General features: G+C 37.3%; 1 protein-coding gene across 2 annotated transcripts in view; it reads left to right on the forward strand.

The window, feature by feature from the left end:
• The window catches only part of ASXL3 (ASXL transcriptional regulator 3), a 120,760-nt gene that overhangs the window by 55,662 nt on the left and 44,454 nt on the right, over positions 1-20,644 (forward strand). For both annotated transcript variants that reach the window (XM_069004681.1, XM_069004680.1), the window contains 3 exons: positions 6,403-6,524; positions 18,904-19,021; positions 19,943-20,062. In XM_069004681.1, the coding sequence (XP_068860782.1) occupies positions 6,403-6,524; positions 18,904-19,021; positions 19,943-20,062 (360 nt within the window). The remainder of the gene's footprint in view (positions 1-6,402; positions 6,525-18,903; positions 19,022-19,942; positions 20,063-20,644) is intronic.

A 20,644-nucleotide genomic window follows, 5' to 3' on the forward strand; every position in this document is an offset into this window, starting at 1 on the left:
TATAAATGTGGGCTACTGAACAATTTTATTAGCATAATAATATAAAAATTCCTAACCATTATAAACAGATGACTTGGCAAAAGCTGTTATATCACATCAGTATTGCTAAGTGGACAAGTAGAATGGTCACAGCTCAGGATTTTGCAGATGCTGTGGAGAATTTTTCTTTCCCCACCTTCTCCAAAGCGATATGTTAAAGAAACTCTTTACGCTACAGTTGATTTTGTTTGGAATGAGATTTCTAATAGAAGCTCTGTAGCAGTCTCATATCTCTAAAATTCCATTTCCCTCAAATACAGGGGTAGCATGTAAAGATGCTGTGGGTAAAAGAATTAAAATCCCAATTACTGTTGCCTGGGAAAATGATGACTATAATATCCTTTTGCCCATCAATAGGAGGTTCAGTTCTCAAAAAGCATTTGTCCCTAGGGTTTCTGAAGCCAGGGCTAATCCATCAGCCACGGAGCGCAGTTGATTAAAAATTGTCTTCGTGCGAGCCAATGGAATGCACAATGATGTCAGTGTGGAGGAGGCAGCAGCTCCTGCTACAGCGTGACTTCCCTCCCCACCTCAGCCCAAACAGGGCTGCTGATGTGTGCCCAAATATGAGCAAACGTATGTCTTCTCTTGAGACACTTTTCAGCACTTCCTAGAAATGTATGTTTCTCAACTATGAACATGAAATGGCAGTTAATTCCTTAGGCAGTTTTCCTAGAGGAGGTTGACAAAATGATGGACAGCAGAGGATCAGGTTCATGCTGAATCCTAAAATTTTGCTTTGCAGCTACTGTGTTTTTGCACACCTTGTGCTTTTTGGACTAGGAAACCCTAGGATGACTGTAGCAAGGAATGTACATTCTCCACTGTCTGAAACCTGAGTCCACATTTGGATATTCAGTTCTTTTTCAGGAATGGTATTACTGGCAATTCAGTGAAACCTGTTACTATTAGCATCTTGTCTCTTGGGAATAATATTGGATGATTCTACTGAAAATGTTTGTGACATGTGGCAACATCTGGATGTGAGATAGACTCTTCTAAAAGCAGAAGAGCAGCAATGGAGTAGCAGCTTGAACATAAGAGTTTTGGGTGATGCATCAGCAAGAGATAGATTTTCACTTTGCTTTAGATTTTTTTGTGGTTTTTTCTTCCATCTCCCTGCAACTATAAAATAAAAATCTGGTACCCAGGATTGAGCTTAACTTCTTTTGTTCCACTACCACTTGAAGGGAGTCATAAGAATAAGAGAAGATAGTGTGGAGCTTGAGGATGTTTCTCATCTGGTTTTTTTTTTTTTTTTTCTGTACAGTAGTTAATGAGGTCTAAGAAATTGGTGGCTTAGTGATGACAGGCAGTATATTTTTAGTGGAAAATGTTGACTTGCTTTGGAATAAGGATTCACAGTTTTCTAAGCTTTGTGAAATGTTTGGGCTCAAAAGCATGCTGTGAATATAATGGGATTCAGTGCAAGTTACGAAGCTGATTTGGTATTTGATGTCTTTTTCCAAAAAATACTATTCAATACCATTTATTAATTCACAGTACTAGTATTGGTTTTCAGAAAGAATATTGCAGTCACTGTAGTACCCTTGATGTATACATCTGTTTTTGCTTGCTTTGGCAAACTCATACAATTAACTAACTCCCAAACTGGTTTTCATTTTCAAGAGCTGATGGCAACAGCCGAGTTCTGAATTGTTCAGTTTTGGCAAGTCGGGCTCTGGAGATCAAAGAGTGACGGAGGTGAATTACTCGATACATCTGTGTTGGCAAAGTGCAACCATTTCTGTCAATACAAGTATAGATCTGTGTCACCCAAAGAAAATACTGAATTTTATGGATATTTTAGAGAGAGGTTGTGTGTGTATGTTTTCCTAAGGGAGTTCTCTCTGAAGTTTCGTATCTCCAGAGTGTGTGCATACATTTTATGCTTGAGGTAGACTCTAGTCTTTAACATATGGTAACAATATTAATTTGTGTTTTGTAATGTGGTCTTTAGTAAACAATCCTCATCTGCTGTGGTTACTTTAACAAAGAGGGAAGTGAACAGCTGTTGATTTTGCTGGTTTAATTTTAAATCAGTATGATCTGACTGAAATCAAAATTAGTTGTGCTGTTGATTTTGGGAAAATAAGCCCTTTACTGGACAGGAATTTCTCTGTCCCTCCTGTTTCATACATCTGTTTACAGTTACTCCTAATAACTTTCAGTGGCAAGGAGACAGAATAACTTTTAGTTGTATTTCTCAAAAAATTGTTTCTTTGAAGAAACATGTCTTCTAATATATTTTACATAGGTGTCATTTCTTGAGTGGCGAAGGTAAAAGGTAAAAAAAACCAGCAGAGATAGCCTGTAAAATTTGAAATTCAAAGACAGCACTGCTGATTTTTATAAATTATAGACTTCTGTAATAATTAACAAAACTAATTGTGGAAAAATGGAAGAGAGGAAGTTATTTTAAATGGAGTTTGGCAAAAACATTTTTAACATACTCTTTTTGCTAAGTAATTCTAATTCTGTCATTCATATTAACAGTCTCTGAACACTCACTAAGGAGGTCTTATCTTCAGAAACCCAGCTGCTCTTCCAGCTCATAACCTAACAGTTTACAGCTTAATAGTTGCTTTTTCTTTATTCCTTCACTCGGTCCTGGCCCTTGAGGAAGCTGATTTAAAGAATGGAGCCTAATTATTCTCCACTAAATGGAAATGCCTCCTGTAGGCTTAAAACTGCTCTTCTTTCCTTTTTCTACTGTAGCAATAATGGTGAATCCTCTTTATTCGCTACCCAAATATTTTCCCTTTATCTGTCACATTCTCTCAGGCTTTTTTTTTCCTCCCCAGCATCCAGTTTATTTTTAGCATTCTTTTCTGATATAGCTTTCCAAGTGAACATGGATCTGATAATATTCATGGATCTTCAGCGCTTAAGGAAAAAGTAGTTGCAGCTTTCCAAAGCTGTGTATATGTACAAAGAACACTTTGAATTTGTTTTTCTTTTCCTTCGATCTTTGGTTTCTGTAGCAGAAATGCCTGCTCTGTACTTAAGGCATTGTTTTTTTCACTAGGATCTTCAATGTTGACTTCACATGATATATAATCTTTGTGTCATATTTTTCCCTTTCCTTAAGTCTGACCCATTCAGAGAAAAGCAGTTGGACTTTATCCATAGAAATTAAGAAAAAATAATGACAATTTTATGTGGTCACAGGCATTTTAACATAGTCCTATTTTGGCACAGATTGATTTAAATTACTAAGTAGCAGAACATTTTTTGAAGATTAAATTTATTTATTGTCTCATATTTGTATTTAATTTCCTACAGAAAAGACAATTCATATTGTTTTTAAACAATATCTTGATTATCTTCTAAATAAAGCCTGTATGTCAATTTTAGTATTACTTTTTGTTAATAAAGTGAGTAGACTGTATAAGTTATTAATCAACTGTATAATTTAACACAATGTATTTAGATTTTTAATGCTTGTATCTTCTACTTTTGAAAAATAGGCAATGACATGTCTTATTTACTAGACGGTTAGATTCAGAGCCATGTTTTGTATCAAGCTGGTTTTAAATGGAAATGGAAATGTAATTAAAACATAAAAAAAGTAATGTTTAAAATAGTTTCCTACTATCCTGCTATTTTAAGCTACAAGGTATATGAAGAAAGATATAATGTACAAAGTAAGTTTTAGGAAGTAAGTATCATTTGTTCTAAATAAATTAGGTTGACTTTCTCTAATCAAAGTGTCATTTTAAATATTTTAAGCAGCAGATTTCAACCTCATGTATCTATGTCCTTAATCATGGACTACAGGAAAAAGTTGGGATTTTTTTCAAAACTCTGAACAAACTAGGTTCAGGTTGTGCTAAAGAACCAGCCTGAAGTGAGGTATTCCTGAAGTGAGGTATCTGTAGGAGAGATTACAATGATGGAAAGCTATTTTATTGTTTCAGTGGGTTTCAGTTCCAGTTGTTTCAGCCACTACAACAGTCACTGTTCCTTGGTTTAACTTTGTTGTAAAAGATTCAAAGGAACAGAAGCAAAATAAACCAATACACTGATAATGTTTTTATGCAAAATTGAAGTAATGATAGAAAAAAGAAGTATGGCCTCTTATAAATCCTGTCACAACTCCAGGTTTATTGTTAAAAGAGAAATGAATGAAAGTACAAAATTAATACAGAGCTATGCTTATTTTTATTCCTTCTTTATCATGACTTTGACATTAATGGTTGTAGTGTTGAGCATCATCAGGTAGTGTTGTCAAACCTCTTCAGGACGAACTTTATAACCAAAATAAATAGGGGAGACTCTTGGATAATATCCTGTATCACCGTAATGAAAATCAGAATTTCCCATTTGAACAAGAGTGTAATAGGAGTTGCAGTCATTCTGGGGAACAGGAGTAGGTTTATCATGACAGGTCCTGTTGTATCTATCCTCTTTTGGCAGCGAAACTTAAGTTTAACAGTTTCCATTCTTCAGGGATTTTTAAATGTGTTCTATTCTCTACTCGTTAACTTCAGGGTTTGTGTGCACATACTATTTCTGGATTTTTTTTCTTCAATTTTTTGACTCTCAAAATTTTCCAGAACACAGTTAAAAACAAGTTTCTTTGAAGGAGAAGACAAAATCTGGCAATTTGAAATGTCAGGCTTTTATTTCAGTGTAGATGCTCTTTGTCTCAGGAGCTTAAGTATTTGGATTATATAAACCAGCCATTGTTTGCTGCTCCTTTACATTGTCTTATTTGATAGTAAGCATTGCTCATCATGTGGAAAAGATTGATCCAAACCAGGTGATTCTGTAAACTCAGAACTTGTTTTGTGTTGCAACTTCTTTGTATATTTTGACAAATCCTTCAAGTGTAAGGAAAAAAAAAAGACAAAAATCAGTTATAAATCTTGTGACAAAACAGCATTTCTCTTACCTGGTAATGAAGGATTTTAATCTGACAATTATCTTGGCATAACAGCAGTGCCATAGAGTTTATTCTCTGTTACTGAAGTAAGTATTAAATATTTTTTATTTCAGTGTGAAAAAAAAGTATAATATCACATGCATCTTATGATGGCCATTAATTATTGATAACTAAATTGTCTGTGTCTTTTTTTCTTACAAACACAAATCAAAAAACATTGCAATGTTTCTTCTATGAAATTTTGCTAAGGCAGGGGACTTAGAAAGCTACTTCAGGTGTCTGCTCATCCCACTGAAGGATGGGAGGAGAAAATAGGTGAACACTGGGCTGCATTATTTCTGGCACATGTCTGTGCAGCTGTTTTGAGTGTCTTCAGACTATTCTGGTTGTGTGCCAAGTATGGCAAATCTTGGAAAACCATTTACTGCTGCAAAACATTATAAAGAAGGTATGGCAACATGCAAACCAGCTTTGAGCACTGCTGGAAGGCAGACTTGAACTGACTCAGCAGAGGAGAATGGAAGAAAAGCTGCTCCATTTCTGGATCCATGCTAATGCTGGTTTTGCTGGGCAGCCTTAAGATACTAGTGAGAGTAATAGTAATGCAAGGCATTAAGAGTGGAAAAGTTTCTACAGCCCTTTTAGTTGAGTTTTCTGACCATCAAGACTAATAGGATCCTCCAGTTATTCTCACAGCTTCATATCTGTTTAATAAAGCTGTTTCTTAAAAAACAAAAATTAATCATAATAAAAAACAAAAATTAATCATTTAACCAGGAGACTTTTTTGCGTCTCACACAACATTTATTCAAGAGGCTGTTTAATGCAAGTGCTGTAGTATTTGTTCATGAAAGCATGTATTATTTAGAAGGCTGACAAGTATAGCAGCATTTTTTGTATTACCTGAGAAACCAGAATTCGTCTTTGCAGGATATTCCAGTCTACCTATTAAACAGGAAAGTGTGTGTTCTTTGCTTTACCAAGAAGTACTTGTAAAATAAGTGAGTCTGGCTTCTAAGAAGGCATTACAATCTGCTATGAAGTTACATATATATGAATCTTTCTAGATTCAGGGGTCATCAGTGTCTCTTGTATAAATGCTCATTTAGATACCTTATAATCCATTAAAATGTGTTGGTGAGGAAGATAGTTTTTATCTAGCTTCTATGTGAAATCTGTTGTTAAACTATTCCAGTTACCTTTCAGGATCTGAAAGGCAAAATATGCAAGGCCTCCTGAACTGCATAGGAAGGGTATGATGAGGTACAGATACTTTTGAAGCAATGCATTTACTTAGAATATGGCTGGATTTTCAGCTCATGTGTACCTCATGATCAGCTGAATTTTTTACAGCAAGCTTTTGGGTTTGAGGAATTTGCTTGTATTGGTTTATTTTTCCACCCTTATGACTCTCTAAGAAACAGGGAAGCTAACCCCTATAACAGTATTCTGATTTTTTGTTTCTTTTTGTAAAGTTTGCCCAAAGCAGACATCTGAGGAAATGTCTTCCAACCGTGATTCAAGCCTTACTAATGCACCAGTGCAAAGCAAGCTAGTATCTTCCTTCCAGCAGCACACAAAGAAAGCACTTAAACAGGTAAGCTTGTATTGACTGATCATCAATTGGCTTCCCTTTAGCATCTCTGTCATTCCTATGTGAATGGGATGTCAGCAGAATTTAAAGAGTCTTCCGAGGATTTTTAGTGCTGTGTTTAGTGGTGTTTTGCTGCGGGTTTTGCTGTGTTTTTACCAAGGGTGCAGTCCTATTTGTTGTGAGTTTAAAGGGGTTTTAAGTGCATTTCAAGTAAGCAGAATTCTTTATATTATCACACCCCTGCTTTTCCTATGCAAGCATTTGTGTTGAAAATTTTATGTGAGGTTAAAAATAAATTTAAAAAAAAATTTGAAAGAAGTGCTGCAGATAGGTAGGAATCTAGGTATGCTTGTTCAGTTTTTCTTTAAGATCTGTTAAATAATTTTTTTTCAAGCTGCATTTGCTACTACAGGGTATAAAAGTAGGGTACGGTTATTTTTATTAAAAAAACTTATGATTTGGATGATTTAGGTTCCATGATAAGTATTAAAGCTTGCAAAAACAGCTGATTATTCAAAGTCAGCTATTAGCTGAAAGCATGATAATGTGAAAATTATTTTCCAACATTGCCAAATTAATTCAGCTTACAGCCAGAAAAATGAAAAACTAAAAAACCAGAATTAAAAAAAAATTATCATTACCTCTTCTCCATTTTGAGTTGTGACTTTTCTAAAGTTTCAGGATAATGAGATGATGTTGTAATTTTTCTCACCACTGCTCTCCAAGTTAGGTTAATGGAGATCTAGTATTTCTACTATATATGAGTATATCTATTATATATGAGCTTATTGCTCAGTTCTTGGTTTAGGCTTAAGTTAAGCAAAGCCTGTCCACATCCCCTCTAAACACTTTAGTTTTTCATGCAGGCTGGGTTTAAATCCAGTAAAATTAATAGATGTTTATCATTCACACAAGGTTATGTTGTATTTAGAGGCTTTAAGGACTGAAAAGGATTATTAGATTGAGGTCTTATATGTGTTTGTTCAGGAAAATTGAGCAATGGGCACAAAGCAGCTCACTAACCACTAAGATATGAAAAACACACACTTTTTGGAAATTCTTCTATACAGGTCTTTTGTGGTCTCTGCACTTCCCTAGGGGTGGAGGGAGCTGGCGAAGGGAAAGGTGAAGGGGAAAGAAGGGAAAAAAAAGAGCAAAGCCACAAATGTTTGAACTTCCCTAATTGTTTAAACTCTACCATTTGTCACTTACCAGATATATAGCATTGAAAATAATTTTAAAAGGGCAAATTAGTCAGAATAGCTTAATTAATATAAAAAGTCATAACACTGATGTGACTCTTTGAAAACATTCCCTAAGGCAGTAGGGTTAAAGCAACATCAGAAAGTTAAGTAATCGATAAAAAGAAATTAGTTTTAATTAAGTTGATGGTAATTAGATCCTGTACTTCAGAGAATGAGAGTAGCATTACAGATACCAGCAAAATGTTTTCTCTATGCACAGTGTGAGATAAATGGACGTTTGTATGATGGAATAGTAGATTTTTGCATTGTTTTCTCTTAAAGTTTCAGGTGTTGGCTACTGCCATATATACACATTGCAGGTTTGATTTGTTACTGTAGCAGAGGTGAATAAACCTTAACAGTGATTTTATTTGTAAAATTGCTGTTGGAAATTTATTCTTTCACTTTGCAATCTTTCAATTGCTTTTATGGATGCATAGTACCTAAAATTCATACAAAGAACCTGTAATACCTTTAAATACTGAAGAAGCTTTTAGACACGCTATGCAGCACTCTTCCAATTGATACAAACTTACTGATTCCATGCTGAAGTAACAGAGGATAAGCCATCATCCTACTCTCAGGAAGTGCTTGTAATATATAACCATGTATATACTGTATATCATATATTGTAATGGGGTCTTCCTTAGCTATTGCCTTTTATCTACTGCAAAACAGTCTTCACGGAATGAAAACCTACAAGATAGTTTTCAGTTTCCTACTCAATTTATTTAAAACCAGTGGGTTCTTCACATTACTCTGATCTTGTGCATATTTGTTTTGTAGCCACTAAGAATAAAGTGAGAGGGAAGTTGATAATGTCCAGTTCTGCTTGAAGATCTGAGCTAGAATTAGAAGACTTTCTCTACTGTTTATCTACTTATTAATCACTCTACTCATATGTAATTCTCTTAAAATTATTATGTGCTGGATTTACATATGATTTGTTTTTTAATGAATTCTAGATATATTCCTGGGTTTAGATTGCAAAGAGCAATCTCGTGTTTGGCTTGTAACAGCCTGCATTTCAGGATGTTCTCATGAATCAAATTAGTCACAATGCTGCATTTCTTGAGCTCTGCAAGGAGCATGGAGAAAAGGGCGTTTTTGAGCCCTGTCTGGCTCTTGGTTCTGATTTCTCTCAGGTAGCAGTGAATTTGGGGTACTTTGGATTTGGATTTGGGGACTAAGGAGGTTTGCAGTTGCAGTGGATTTTCATAAGGTCTGTGTTACAGGTCAGACCTTGGTCCTCACCTTTCAGAGGCTGGGCTGCCATTTTGGTCTGGAAACTTGCTAGCTTCACCACCTTCCATGGTGTCCTTGTTGGGAAAGAGATTTTGAGTGTTTCACCGCTGAGTGTGTCTTGTGCTTCTCTTTGGTTTCTGAGGGAGTTTCATTATTGCTCTTGTATAATGCTTACACTTTGCTCTGAGCGTAATGTCCCACAAACCAGTTCCTGTTCATGAGGCTTTAGACAAAAGAGCCTATGGTGTAGAGCTGCCTTTTATGCTTGGCTTTCTGATGGCAGATTTTACAGATTTCTGTTTCCCTTTTGCTGTTGGAAGTGCTTGGGCATGTGTGCCCAGCTGTTGCTGCTCTTGTACCTTTGAAAAGAAGGCTTATGGCACGCTGTCACACGCTGATTTCCTATCAGTACTGATCAGTTCCATACTGATTTGCCTCATTTTGACACTCGAGAGTTTTGGCATGCAGACCCATGTAAGGACCTCTTCCTGGGAAAGTGCTGAACTACACCTGCATCTGCTAGCAGTGGTACATGGTCACACTACTGTGTGCATTATTCTTGCTCTGGACAAAGCTAACTCCAGTATGGACATCAAGTCATGGCATAGTATCTACATGCTTCTGTCTGGTCCAGTTTCTGTTCCATTGACTTGAGGTGACACTTTTTTTGGAAGTCTTCACTGTATACAGATTTATCTGTATCTATCAAGATGTTCTTGGAACATTTCTCAGAAGAAGCGATCATACCTGCAAACTGGCCTCACGTAGGTAACACTGAGAATGTGTGAATATCCAGGACATTGAGGTGGTGTTAGTGTCTGTTGGACTCTGATAGCCAAGTGTAAGAGCACCTTGCCCGTCAGTGTACCAGGTGTTCCCTGGGGCAGTACCAAGAGAGGAGAAAGAACTTGAAGATGCGCTATAATGGTGTCTGGGATGATAGTAGACCTCCCAGACATGGAAGAAAATCCTGCCTCACTTTTGGCACTTTGGAATCAGCACCAAGAAGGGTACCCATAAAATTTCTGTTGGGAGAAGAGAAGGATACTCCATTCAGACTCAGGATCTGAATACAGAACCAGGACATGTCTGAGACTGTGCTGGGCATCCAGATCTCTTTGTAGAGACAGAAACTCCAGAGACAGCAGCCAAGTGGGTTTGGGAGGAGAGAAGCTCAGGAAATAAGGGAATCAACTCAAGGTATGTCACTGCCATGATTTGTTTTGTTTTTCTTAACTTTGGGCTTTGTCTGCATGCTTGGTGGCTGGGTTCATATATGTGCCACTATTTAATTCATAAAGTGGGTAGGTGCAGTTTTTTAATGAGAAGGAAGGCACCCATTTGCAGGATTTGTTCTTATAATAGAATTGACAACTACTCCACCCCTTATTTTTTTTCCAGTGGATGCTGCCACACCCCGAGAAGTGGGGAGGTTATGGTTTAGCTCATGTGTTGCTTCTGAATTGTAGGATATTAGACCTGTACAGCTCCAAATAACATTTCAGGTTGACGTTTCTACCACAACTGTAATTCTTATTAGAAACCAACCTACAAGAGACTAAATTTCAGAGCAGGATGGTTAACACTGTAATTTAGCCCTGATTTACCCGAATCTATAGAACTAGTTTATCAAGATTTCTTTGTTTGTTTCTTTTTTTTTGGACACAGGTGTCCAAGTGCCTAGGTTGGCACTGAAGGTAGAATCCTGATCTCCCATGATGCTGGTGTGAATTTGCTTTCCTGTCTTCAGCTCACACTGCTTACCTTTCTTTGAGAGAAGAACAAGAGCAAACTCACCAGTCTTGCTCCCTCCACACTCATTCTGTTAGGACTTCTTTCCTTGACTACAGCCAGATGCAGGTTATCTTGAAGCATTTTGCTGTCCATAGAAAATAATCCCGTATGAGTCTGTCTGTGGTGTCTCTCCTTTGACTCATCTGAGCAACTGCTTCTACACATGCTCTAATATAAGCCTGATATATTTGCCTGCCCTGCTTTCCTTTCCTCACCCCAAAGAAGCAAAAGTGAAAGAGGAGATCATTATGATTCTGTCCTAATCATTTAGAATTTAAGTGCAGGGTGTCTTCCTGAAAGGCTCTGAAAATCCACTGTGAACTGAGAGGTATTTTTTGTACTGAATTCCTCGTTACAGAGAGTTTGCTGCACTTGCTCATTGTCTCTGTTAACCATCTTCCTATGTTTCATTTCAGATGCCACAAATGTACCAAGGCCACAGTTGGAGAATTCTGGCTCCCTAGCTGAAGCATTTGATCAGATGTCTGGCAACATAAGTGATGATTCTTGACAAATTTTCCTGACAACAAATGGAAAAGAAGGAAAACATGTTGCTTTTTGACTTCTAGAGAGACATGGGAAGGGACACTGGAGTTTACAAAATGCATTCAGGAGAATGGAAGTTCGAAGAGGATAAGCTAAACTGATTTTCTGATTGCCAAGACAAGTCTAGGGAAGAGGACAGAGAAACTATGGCAGGGAGACTGCATAAAGGGGAAAAGAAGCTGGGAGAGCAAGAGTTCCAGCAGAAGCTGTTCAGGGAGTACATGCATTGCCCGAAGGCTGGCTGCACGGTATGTCCCTCTAAAGGTCCCTATGCATGGGCAGCATGTACCAGCTGCTCAACACAGTGCTTTGGTAAGACGCAAGACAATATTTATGAGACTCTCTTCTGGGTCATCCCCCTGGTCCTCAGCCCTTACCTGTGATGGAAAGAAAGGGACAGGAATCCACACAATCCCTGCTTTCTTTTTGTACTGCTTTTTAGTAACTAGCTCCCAGTTGCTGGAGCGTTCTGCTTGTTTCTCCTCTGGGGCTGTTTGCACAGCATGCTTTTTACGGTGCCCCTGCACCTTTTCTGTTTTAATAAATGTATTTTACAGAATTTCTTAGTCTGAGAAATAACTAAAGAATTTTAAAGCAACTTCAGAACTACTGTGCTGAAGTGTAGTTGCCCCTCTGCCTCAGTGTAGGACAGTACCCCTCACTTAAAATATGTCCTGAGCATGAACATTACCTTTGTTTAAACCTACCACTGCTACGTAGTGGAATCTTCTTCCCAAATATAGGTTGAAAGTGTTGTCTTTCTTCTGTTCTGTAGAGATGCAGTTGCTTTTTCCAAGTCTCAGATAGTCAAGCTGAAGACAGCAGCCTAGTTCTAAGCCTTGCTTTGTCTGATAATATTTTTCAATAAGTAGCTTGTCCCTTAAGTAGCCTGGGGAACTATTTCAGATGGATTGGTCATTGTTATTGTATTAATGAAAATATAATCACTAGAGATTAGAGTCCCAGTTAAGCTTTTCCAGTGGTGTTACCTGATTTTTCCTTATAGTGGCAGTGAATATCTGTGTGAGTATCTTCTTTTGGGCCATGTGAAAAGAACAGCTTTTGATTTGAATAGTTTGTAACATGGAATTATATCCAGGTGACAATGAATCATGTCTTGATTTTGAAGTGCATCCTAGAAAATGTTGGCCTTTTCAGGAAAAGACAGGATTTGGAACAGCTCACAACTCTTCTGAGCTCTAGGAAGCCTCCTACAAAATGCTGAGAAGCAGTTATCTACAAATGGTGTTCCAGGAGCTGTTGGGTAGGTCCCCAGAAGGCTGTGTGCTCAGGATGTGTGGGCAAGCAGGAGTACCCAGGCTCAAACAGGATGTCAGGCAGAAAGACATTACACTGCTTACGCTGGTGCAATGTAAATTCTCTGAGGGGTAATGTGAGAAGATTTTTTTGCCTGGGAAGTCTAGACATGAAGCCCCTGCTGTATGCTTTGGCCCCTGTGCAGAGTGTGTTTGAAAATTTAACCTCATGGAAAATGTTGATTACTGTTTTAAGATTTTGTATTGACGTTGCTCTCTTTATTTTAATTTGTTTTTAAGCTGCTTTCTACATACTGTTTTCTTACCTATATCTGCTTTGTTGTGCCAAAGAACAGATTCCCCATAAAACACTTTTCAGCTGATAGATGTTATTAATTTAATACTACACAAACCATTAAAAAATCCCAATTCTTCTCTCTATAAAAAAGCTTTCACTGAGTTGATGCATATGCCATCATCATTCCCATTCACATGCAAGTCAAAACAGACATTGAACACATCACATGTGTTTTTTGCCTATGGTTCTGTGCTTGGGAAAGCACCAAAAACATTTGCTTTGCAGTCCATTGTGATCTGCAGCAACTTTAGCTGTGGCTGCATTACTGCAATCCCGTAGAAAGTAGTGCTGGCTTGCAGGTGTAGAGACACACATATCAACACACAAATCTCTGTGTCTCTGCCCCACAAAGGTCCAAGCACTTCCAAGTTGGTTGGTACACAGGTAAATGTTCAGTGTTAATGTGTACTGTAGTCCTACAGAAAGACCCTGAGACCTACTGAGAGCTAAAGAACAAATACACAGCAAGACATTCTTTTTATTCCAAATACAGATGTAAATATCACAAGGAAGGAGGATGGCATGGGACAAGAATAGATGCTTATTTGAGGAGGTATTAGCATTTGTTTGAAAATAAACCCCAGGTCTCCAAACTTCCATCCTGCTGATTCTGACACTGCTCTTCATCTCCAGATGATAATTGTGTACACTTGGCACCATACCAACATGTTTAGTGTATGGTCTGGTTGGAAGTAAATTAATTTGCTTTGGAAATGGCACTTTGTACTTTGTAGTTGTTTTCATAGGACATCTTTATTGTGTTTTAATCTTATGTTTGCATGCTTATAACTGAGTACTTTGTTTAATATAAGAATTAGTGGCATCCAGGATACAATAATGGGTTTACTCTTTGTGATTTGTGGTACTTACTGTTTTAGTTCAACTGCTCTGTCTGTCTGTGAAACAGGTTGCCACTGAGAAATTTTAATTTAACAGACGTGGGACTTAAAGGTTCTTAATTTTATTAACAAAATGAGGGTGAGAGAGAGGACAAAGACTGAATTTTATGGTGGTGTTAAGTGTATCAGTGATAAACCATAAACCTGTCCCATCTTTGTCAATTTGGGATCCATGACCATGATGTGGAGTTGTTATTTATTTTGTGCGAGAGACTTTGCTCAGTCTATCATAGCTTGTATTTTCACATGGCAGAATGGAAGAATTCCATAGCTTTACATTTCTGATCTGAAATGTGTGAAATTTCAAAGGCTATGTTTCATGATATGAGTTTCAGAATGTAGACTTGACGTTTATGGAACAAGTAGAAATCTGGGAAGATATTTCTTAATGCAACCAAGTGTTACATGCCTTTGTTGTTAATAACTTAATTTTTAACTTTCTCAGCGTGTCACGCATTTAAGCTCAAATGAAAGTGGTTTTCTGCATTAATGGTTTATCTGTGTGCTGCATTTTTTCTTTCTGAGTTGAAAAGATGTGGGAAAGAAAAATAACAAAATAAAATTGATGAGCAGCGGTAAAATCAGAGCACAGAGATTGACATTTTGCTTCTGGTGCTCTTTTGGGGAGGTATTTTGCCCCCATCTCCAGTTACCTTTTGGTTTATATTGTTTCCTTTTATTCTTACTTGAAAGATGGCTTTATGAGTTTCTAATGAAGACAGTCAACCATTTTGTTACATAGGTGAAGAAGCCTTTCCTGTGTTAAGATCAACTAAACATGACATTATTGTTATTAAGAGCATATAATGGCATTCATGAAACCTCCAAAATACTGCCATACTCCAGTAGGGATAGAAACTCCCTGAAAAAAAAAAAAGGAACCTTGCTCTTGTCACCTCTTTATTAAAAAAAAAAAAAAACAACTCTTGGAATTAGAAGTTCACTGTTAATTTCATGGTGTTTTTCTTTTGCCATCTATCTTCAGAGTTTATGTTTTCTTAATTATCATCTTTTTATTTTATTTTGAGTTCTTTGGATGAAAATGGATTGATAGTTTACTTAAAGATTTTGGCAATAAAAATAACTTCATTAAACCAAATAATTATGCCAAGCACTGTATAATGACCATGGCAGTGTTATTCAACAGATGGTCACAGGTTCATTTTTATGAATGGGAATATTGGGAATTCTCCATACTCATTATGTGCAAGAGATTCACAGATGTCCTTTGCAAATCTGCTTGTGAAAGGCTGGATGTAAGTATTATATTTTGGTGGTAATTTTAAGAGAGCCTTTAATGTTTTAACTTGTATATTACATGAACTTTCATTTCCTTTCCTTCTTTTGATGTACAAACAGGATGGTAGTAATGTCTTACAGAATACTTCAACAGTGATCAGTTCTAGGTATTTAAAACTTGCAGCTTTTTTAACTCAGGCATTTAGCATGGATTGATTGAATGCATTTAAAATGTAAACAGAGAGTCTCATTAAAGAAAAATATTCTTTATGTAAGCTATCATATGCACTACATGTGTTTTTCTCTAATTTTCCATAGTGAAAATGACACCTTACCATTTGGTAAAATCATCATCTGTTTCTTGCAGTTCTGCAGGAAGTCCAGCTAGGAGGTTATCTATCTCTAAATATGGATGAGATGCAAAAGGCTGTGTCGGTAAAGGATGACAATGTAATATGTGTTAGTTACTGTTTCCATATCTGCAGTGATATCTGGAACCATTTTTCCGTGGAATAAGTTACAACATTTCTCGTTTTCTTCAGTGCTAGTTATAAATTTGATTTATTTGGTTGTGGTGACTAGGAAAGCACTAAATTAGCTTGGTGCACTAAAAGCTCAGTATAGCAGGCATTTGGTGCATGTTTCACTTGGAGTAATCTCATTGACTTCCCAGCTAAGTAGAATTAATCTTGGGTTACAAGATTCTTGTCTTATCCTACAGTAGTCTTGTATTCTAAAATGAATATCCCTCAGGCTAGGTGTAGAGAAGTTATATATTTGTCCTCAGCAGAGACTACAGAGATTGTCCTTCATTTATACTTAACTCCTTCTAGTATTTGGCTTCCCTTGGATCTGGGTGTCAATCAGCAGTTTCTCCCACCGATGGGCTGCTCCTAGTGTTGTCTTGCAAAGATTTGTCTATCCAAAATTTCAGGCCCTGCAGCTTCAAATTCAAAGGAGAATTTAACACAAAATTGTTGTGATTAGCCAGGCATATCACAAGAATGTCTGTGCAGAATCTCAGCCATCTCTTTGCCCTGCAAATCATATGTTACATTATTTACTTGATATCTTTGTACCCTCCTCCTCTGCCTCAAGTCTTTCATTTGACAACTGGAAAGACAGAGAGGCATGAGGAAGGTTATGTGTCTATTCTCTGTACACAGGGTGATTCATTGGTAATTCATTCACTTTGTGTTAAAAGTTTTACTTAGATTTTAATATCCACATGGTGGGGGTTGGGTTTGGGGTGGGGGATTTGGCAGTGGGGGGGGGAGGTTTCTACAGCCTGTCCTTCAGGTGTATGTGGCTTTACTGTCAGCTTGATTGTCAGACTTAACTTGGGCCCTATTTGGTGATCAGTTCCTTGTGCTGTGAAGCTGGAGGAGCTGGGGAAGGGACTGGCAGTGAATCAATGGGTGTTAGGGGAAAAAGAAACCCTGAAAAACAAATGTGCATCAAAGGGAAATGGTGTCTTTAAGGTTTGTGCTTGACCCTCACATATAGAAGTGCTTAGCCTGTAGCTTGAGAAGTGTGCTATGCCTCGAAGTAAATAGTTCTGGTAGCTTTGTCTGCTCCCAGCTGTATTTCCTCATCTAACTGTCCAGGGGGTGCCTTGCATTAGTGCTTCATGGGCATGAGTTGGCCTGTGCTTCTTGGAAATGCCAAATCAGTTGCATAAATGTGTCCTTAAGGGCCACAAGGGGCCTTCCAGTAACAGAAACGAAGGTAAGTGGTGCACCCGACAAAGATTGGGTACTGCCCTCGCTCCAGCAGCATGTGTGTCACCTGAGGTGTATGAACATTGTGTGCCTGTCACTGGTGGTGGATACACTGCTGGTTCCTTTCTCTCCTTCATGGGAGCTCAGTCAAAGGATTGACAAAGAATCTCCCCTTGCCACAGTGGCTGTATAAATCATTAAAATGGTATTTCCATATGGATGCTGGCAGCAAGGCTATGTACCCTTGGTAGAGGTGGAAATTGTCTTGGAAAGTCAGGAGGAGGCAGGAGGAGAGCATGGAGCATTGTTTGGGCTCTATTTGTCTAGGGAGGATGGCATGAGGATGACATCAGGGAAATCAGGCTGTGGGGCACCATGATACAAAGTTTGGGTTGTGGTTGTATTGGTGTGTTGTTAGTGCAGACACTGCCTGTCTTTTCTGTTAATTTTTAGTGAACTGTTTCCCACTGTCTCCATGGTATTACTGTTAATTAAGGATCCCCTAGTTTGACACTTAGGTTTGTAGGGTCATTTTTGGAATTTTGAGGAATTTTTGAGAAATGTTAGCACTTTAGAATTTTCTGTCCACAGGTCTGGCTGTGCTTGCTCATTAGCAGTATGAATTTTCTGTCTCAAAAATGTTTGAAGTATAGATTGTTCTTTATGGCTTTCTTCTGCCTCTTTGGTTCAGTGCAGATCTGACCAGCTTCCTTTCTTTGTTTGGTTTCAAGTGTTCTAATTTGCTTTTTTATTGCACAGTGCTTACGTGTCTTTTAAGAAGTACAATAAAATGGGTTAATCCATGAAATAGCTTCTATGTGGCCTGGTGTATTTTACACTGTGTAGAGTGTTATTTAGAGGAATAGACCAATATTGATTTCTTTCTTCTCAGGGTTTTTTTTTTCTTCTATTATTTAGCTATGTGAACAATTTGGAAAGGTATTACAATCCATTAAAGTTACAGACATAAATCTTATAGGGCATCAGTCATTCATGCTCATAAACCTATAGGGATAATTCGTATCAAATATGTTCCTTGTTCGTATGATATTACTTTAATAAATCCCCGAAATTCCTAACACAAATCACAATTGTAAAAATAGAGTGTACAGTAAGAATGGAGAAAAATAGGCAGGAGGCTAGGAGAGATCTGTATTAAGCCCATCCCATTCTGATTAATTCCAGAATTTTAATGCTTGCAGATGCATTAATTGGCAGGTGTTCATATTTGTATGTTTTAAGACCTTTTGAATGAGGTATCATTTTCTGTATAAAACAGTCTGATGGGTATTTGCTATTTCTAGTCTGTAGATATTTTATATTACACTATCAGCCCTGTATTCGATACATTTATGAAACACAAAGCACTACCATTTGTAGAGATTTATTCATGTATCATTTTTCCCCAGATTTGCCAGAACACCATCATGTTCGTGTTCTGAAGGTTAATGCCCAAAGTCAAACAGACAGAAGCCAAATGCTGCAAGGTTTCCAAGATTAGGACTGATTCCCTTCACGAAAATAAATGATTCCTGCCATGTTCAGTGATTTTGTGCAGCACTACTCACGGCTGAGTGAGTGCATCAATACTGTAGTCCTTACATGCTGTACATACTGATGACACTCTGTGTTAACTTGATTGACTGAGCAGTATACTGGAGAGGATGCACCTGCGAGAGATGTGCAGACATATATATTTTTATTCTGGTTTTGAAACATTTTGGTTTCAATTTTTTTTTTTTTTTTTTTTTTGGAAGTCTTAGTTTCACATTTCAGGGGTTATCACGTTGTGCTGTTAAGGTAGAGGAAACAGTTACGTGCTTCTTTGTTGTCAAAACTGGATTGGAAAATGATCTAAGGTGCATCTTCTTTCTCTATTAAAAAAAGGGAAAAAAGCCTGAATTTATATTTTAAAAGAAAATGACATAAAGAGGACGAGTGTGAAGTCTGGCAAGTCAGTAGCTGTGTAAATTATGCTTATTTTAAGGGTTTCAGTTTAATGGTAGAGAAATGTCATGTGTAATTCACTTACAAGCATTATTTTTTGCTACAGCTTTATGTTTTGTTATCGTTTTTGTAGGCTTTAAGACAACAGCAGAAAAGAAGAAATGGAGTCTCAATGATGGTAAACAAGACTGTTCCTCGTGTTGTTTTGACACCATTAAAGGTGTCCGATGAGCAGTCGGATTCACCTTCAGGTAAATAGCTAAAGGACTGTCTGCAAGATCAGCTCTAGTCACAGAGCCTTCTTCTGAATCAGCTGTGTAGCATACAGAATTTGGAATTGCTGAAATAATATTTCCACTGGGTGGCTTTGTTTAACATCTTTATTTCCTTATCAAGTCTCGTGTCTCAAGGATGGAGATTTTTCGTTAATAAAGAACTGAAGGCACACAGTAGAATGACAATTGGTAATAGCAGCAGCTTTAAAGGAATGTAAAGTAACATTTTGTTTGGCTCTGGAGCTCTAATGGAGGACCACATGCTGGTATTCAGTGCCATAAAAAAAGGAGGGGGGGAAGGCAAGCTTCTCTGTGAATGTGAATTTGTGTCTCAGTTCGGCGTCGCAATACTCAAATCCTTTTGTTAGCTTTTCTTCTTCTTATACCGTGCTTATCACTGCAGCATAACCTTGACCTTTAGCTCTGGTGGTTAAGTTGCTTCATTTTAAGAGATTTCTGTGTCTATGTCTAACACAAATTGACAATTGTATTTCCAAATACATCTCTTCTTTAAATGTTTCTTCACAAAGAAATGATCTTTTTTCAGCTGTAGATTGCTTTACTGCCCCATAACTTGAGGTTAAAATATTTTTTAAAATACCTCTTGGGCATTATAGAGCTATGTTTTTTTTATTAGATCAGTGAACATTTTTATTGACTACAAGTTCAGTAAACTTTAGTTTTCAGCACTTAATTGATTTATTGAGCTTTTACTTCCAATTCTTCTGATGAGGAGGAATTGTATTGTGACCAGAAAAGTATATTGCCTTTCAGCAAGAAGATGTCAATTTTTTTAAAATCCTATTTTTGTTTTGTTTACGGTGTAGGGGGTGCTGAGGGGATTGTTAGTAAAAGTGCAAAAGCATCACATTTGAGGGATTTTTTTTTTTTTTAAAGGATCTGAATCTAAAAATGGTGAAGCAGATGGTTCTGATAAAGAGATGAAACATGGGCAAAAGTCTCCAACTGGAAAGCAGACAAGCCAGCACTTAAAGAGGTTAAAAAAATCTGGTTTAGGTGAGTAGGAGTAAAATAAATATCTTACTTATATTTTTATAAACTCTCTGTTCTCTTGAAAAGTTTTATTTTTCTGTTTACTTGTCCCTTTTTCAAACTCAGCAGCTGAGCCTCTCTCAAGAAGAGATCTTTCTGTCTACCTAGAAAATCCATGGTCAATTTTTTTTTCCTCCTCAGAATGATTGTCTGTAGTCGCTTCTTAAAGTTTGACAGAGCTGAGCAACTGCAGGCAGAGAGGTGATTTAGCAATTAGAATCTGATTGTTACATAATGACTTTTTGGGGGATGGAGGCAGGGTGTAACAGAAATTCTTTCTTTGTGGTGAATTTGCTTGCCATCTATGTGCATTTATTCCCAGAGTTAGTAACATATTTGCTTACATCGTTGCCCTGTTAGGAGATAACCTTCTCTTTTCTTCATTTGCATTATTGCATGTCATATAGAGATTTGGCATAAAATTTTTGGTTGGTTCTCCTTCTTTGGCTGATTTATTTCTTCATTGGATCTGTAATTATTTTGAAGCTACATCTCTTGAGGTGGTAGATACAGTTCTGGTTTTATTTTCTGTGGGTTTTTTAGCAA

The sequence above is a fragment of the Aphelocoma coerulescens genome, chromosome 2 (genome assembly GCF_041296385.1).
Source record: "Aphelocoma coerulescens isolate FSJ_1873_10779 chromosome 2, UR_Acoe_1.0, whole genome shotgun sequence".
NCBI lineage: Eukaryota > Metazoa > Chordata > Aves > Passeriformes > Corvidae > Aphelocoma > Aphelocoma coerulescens.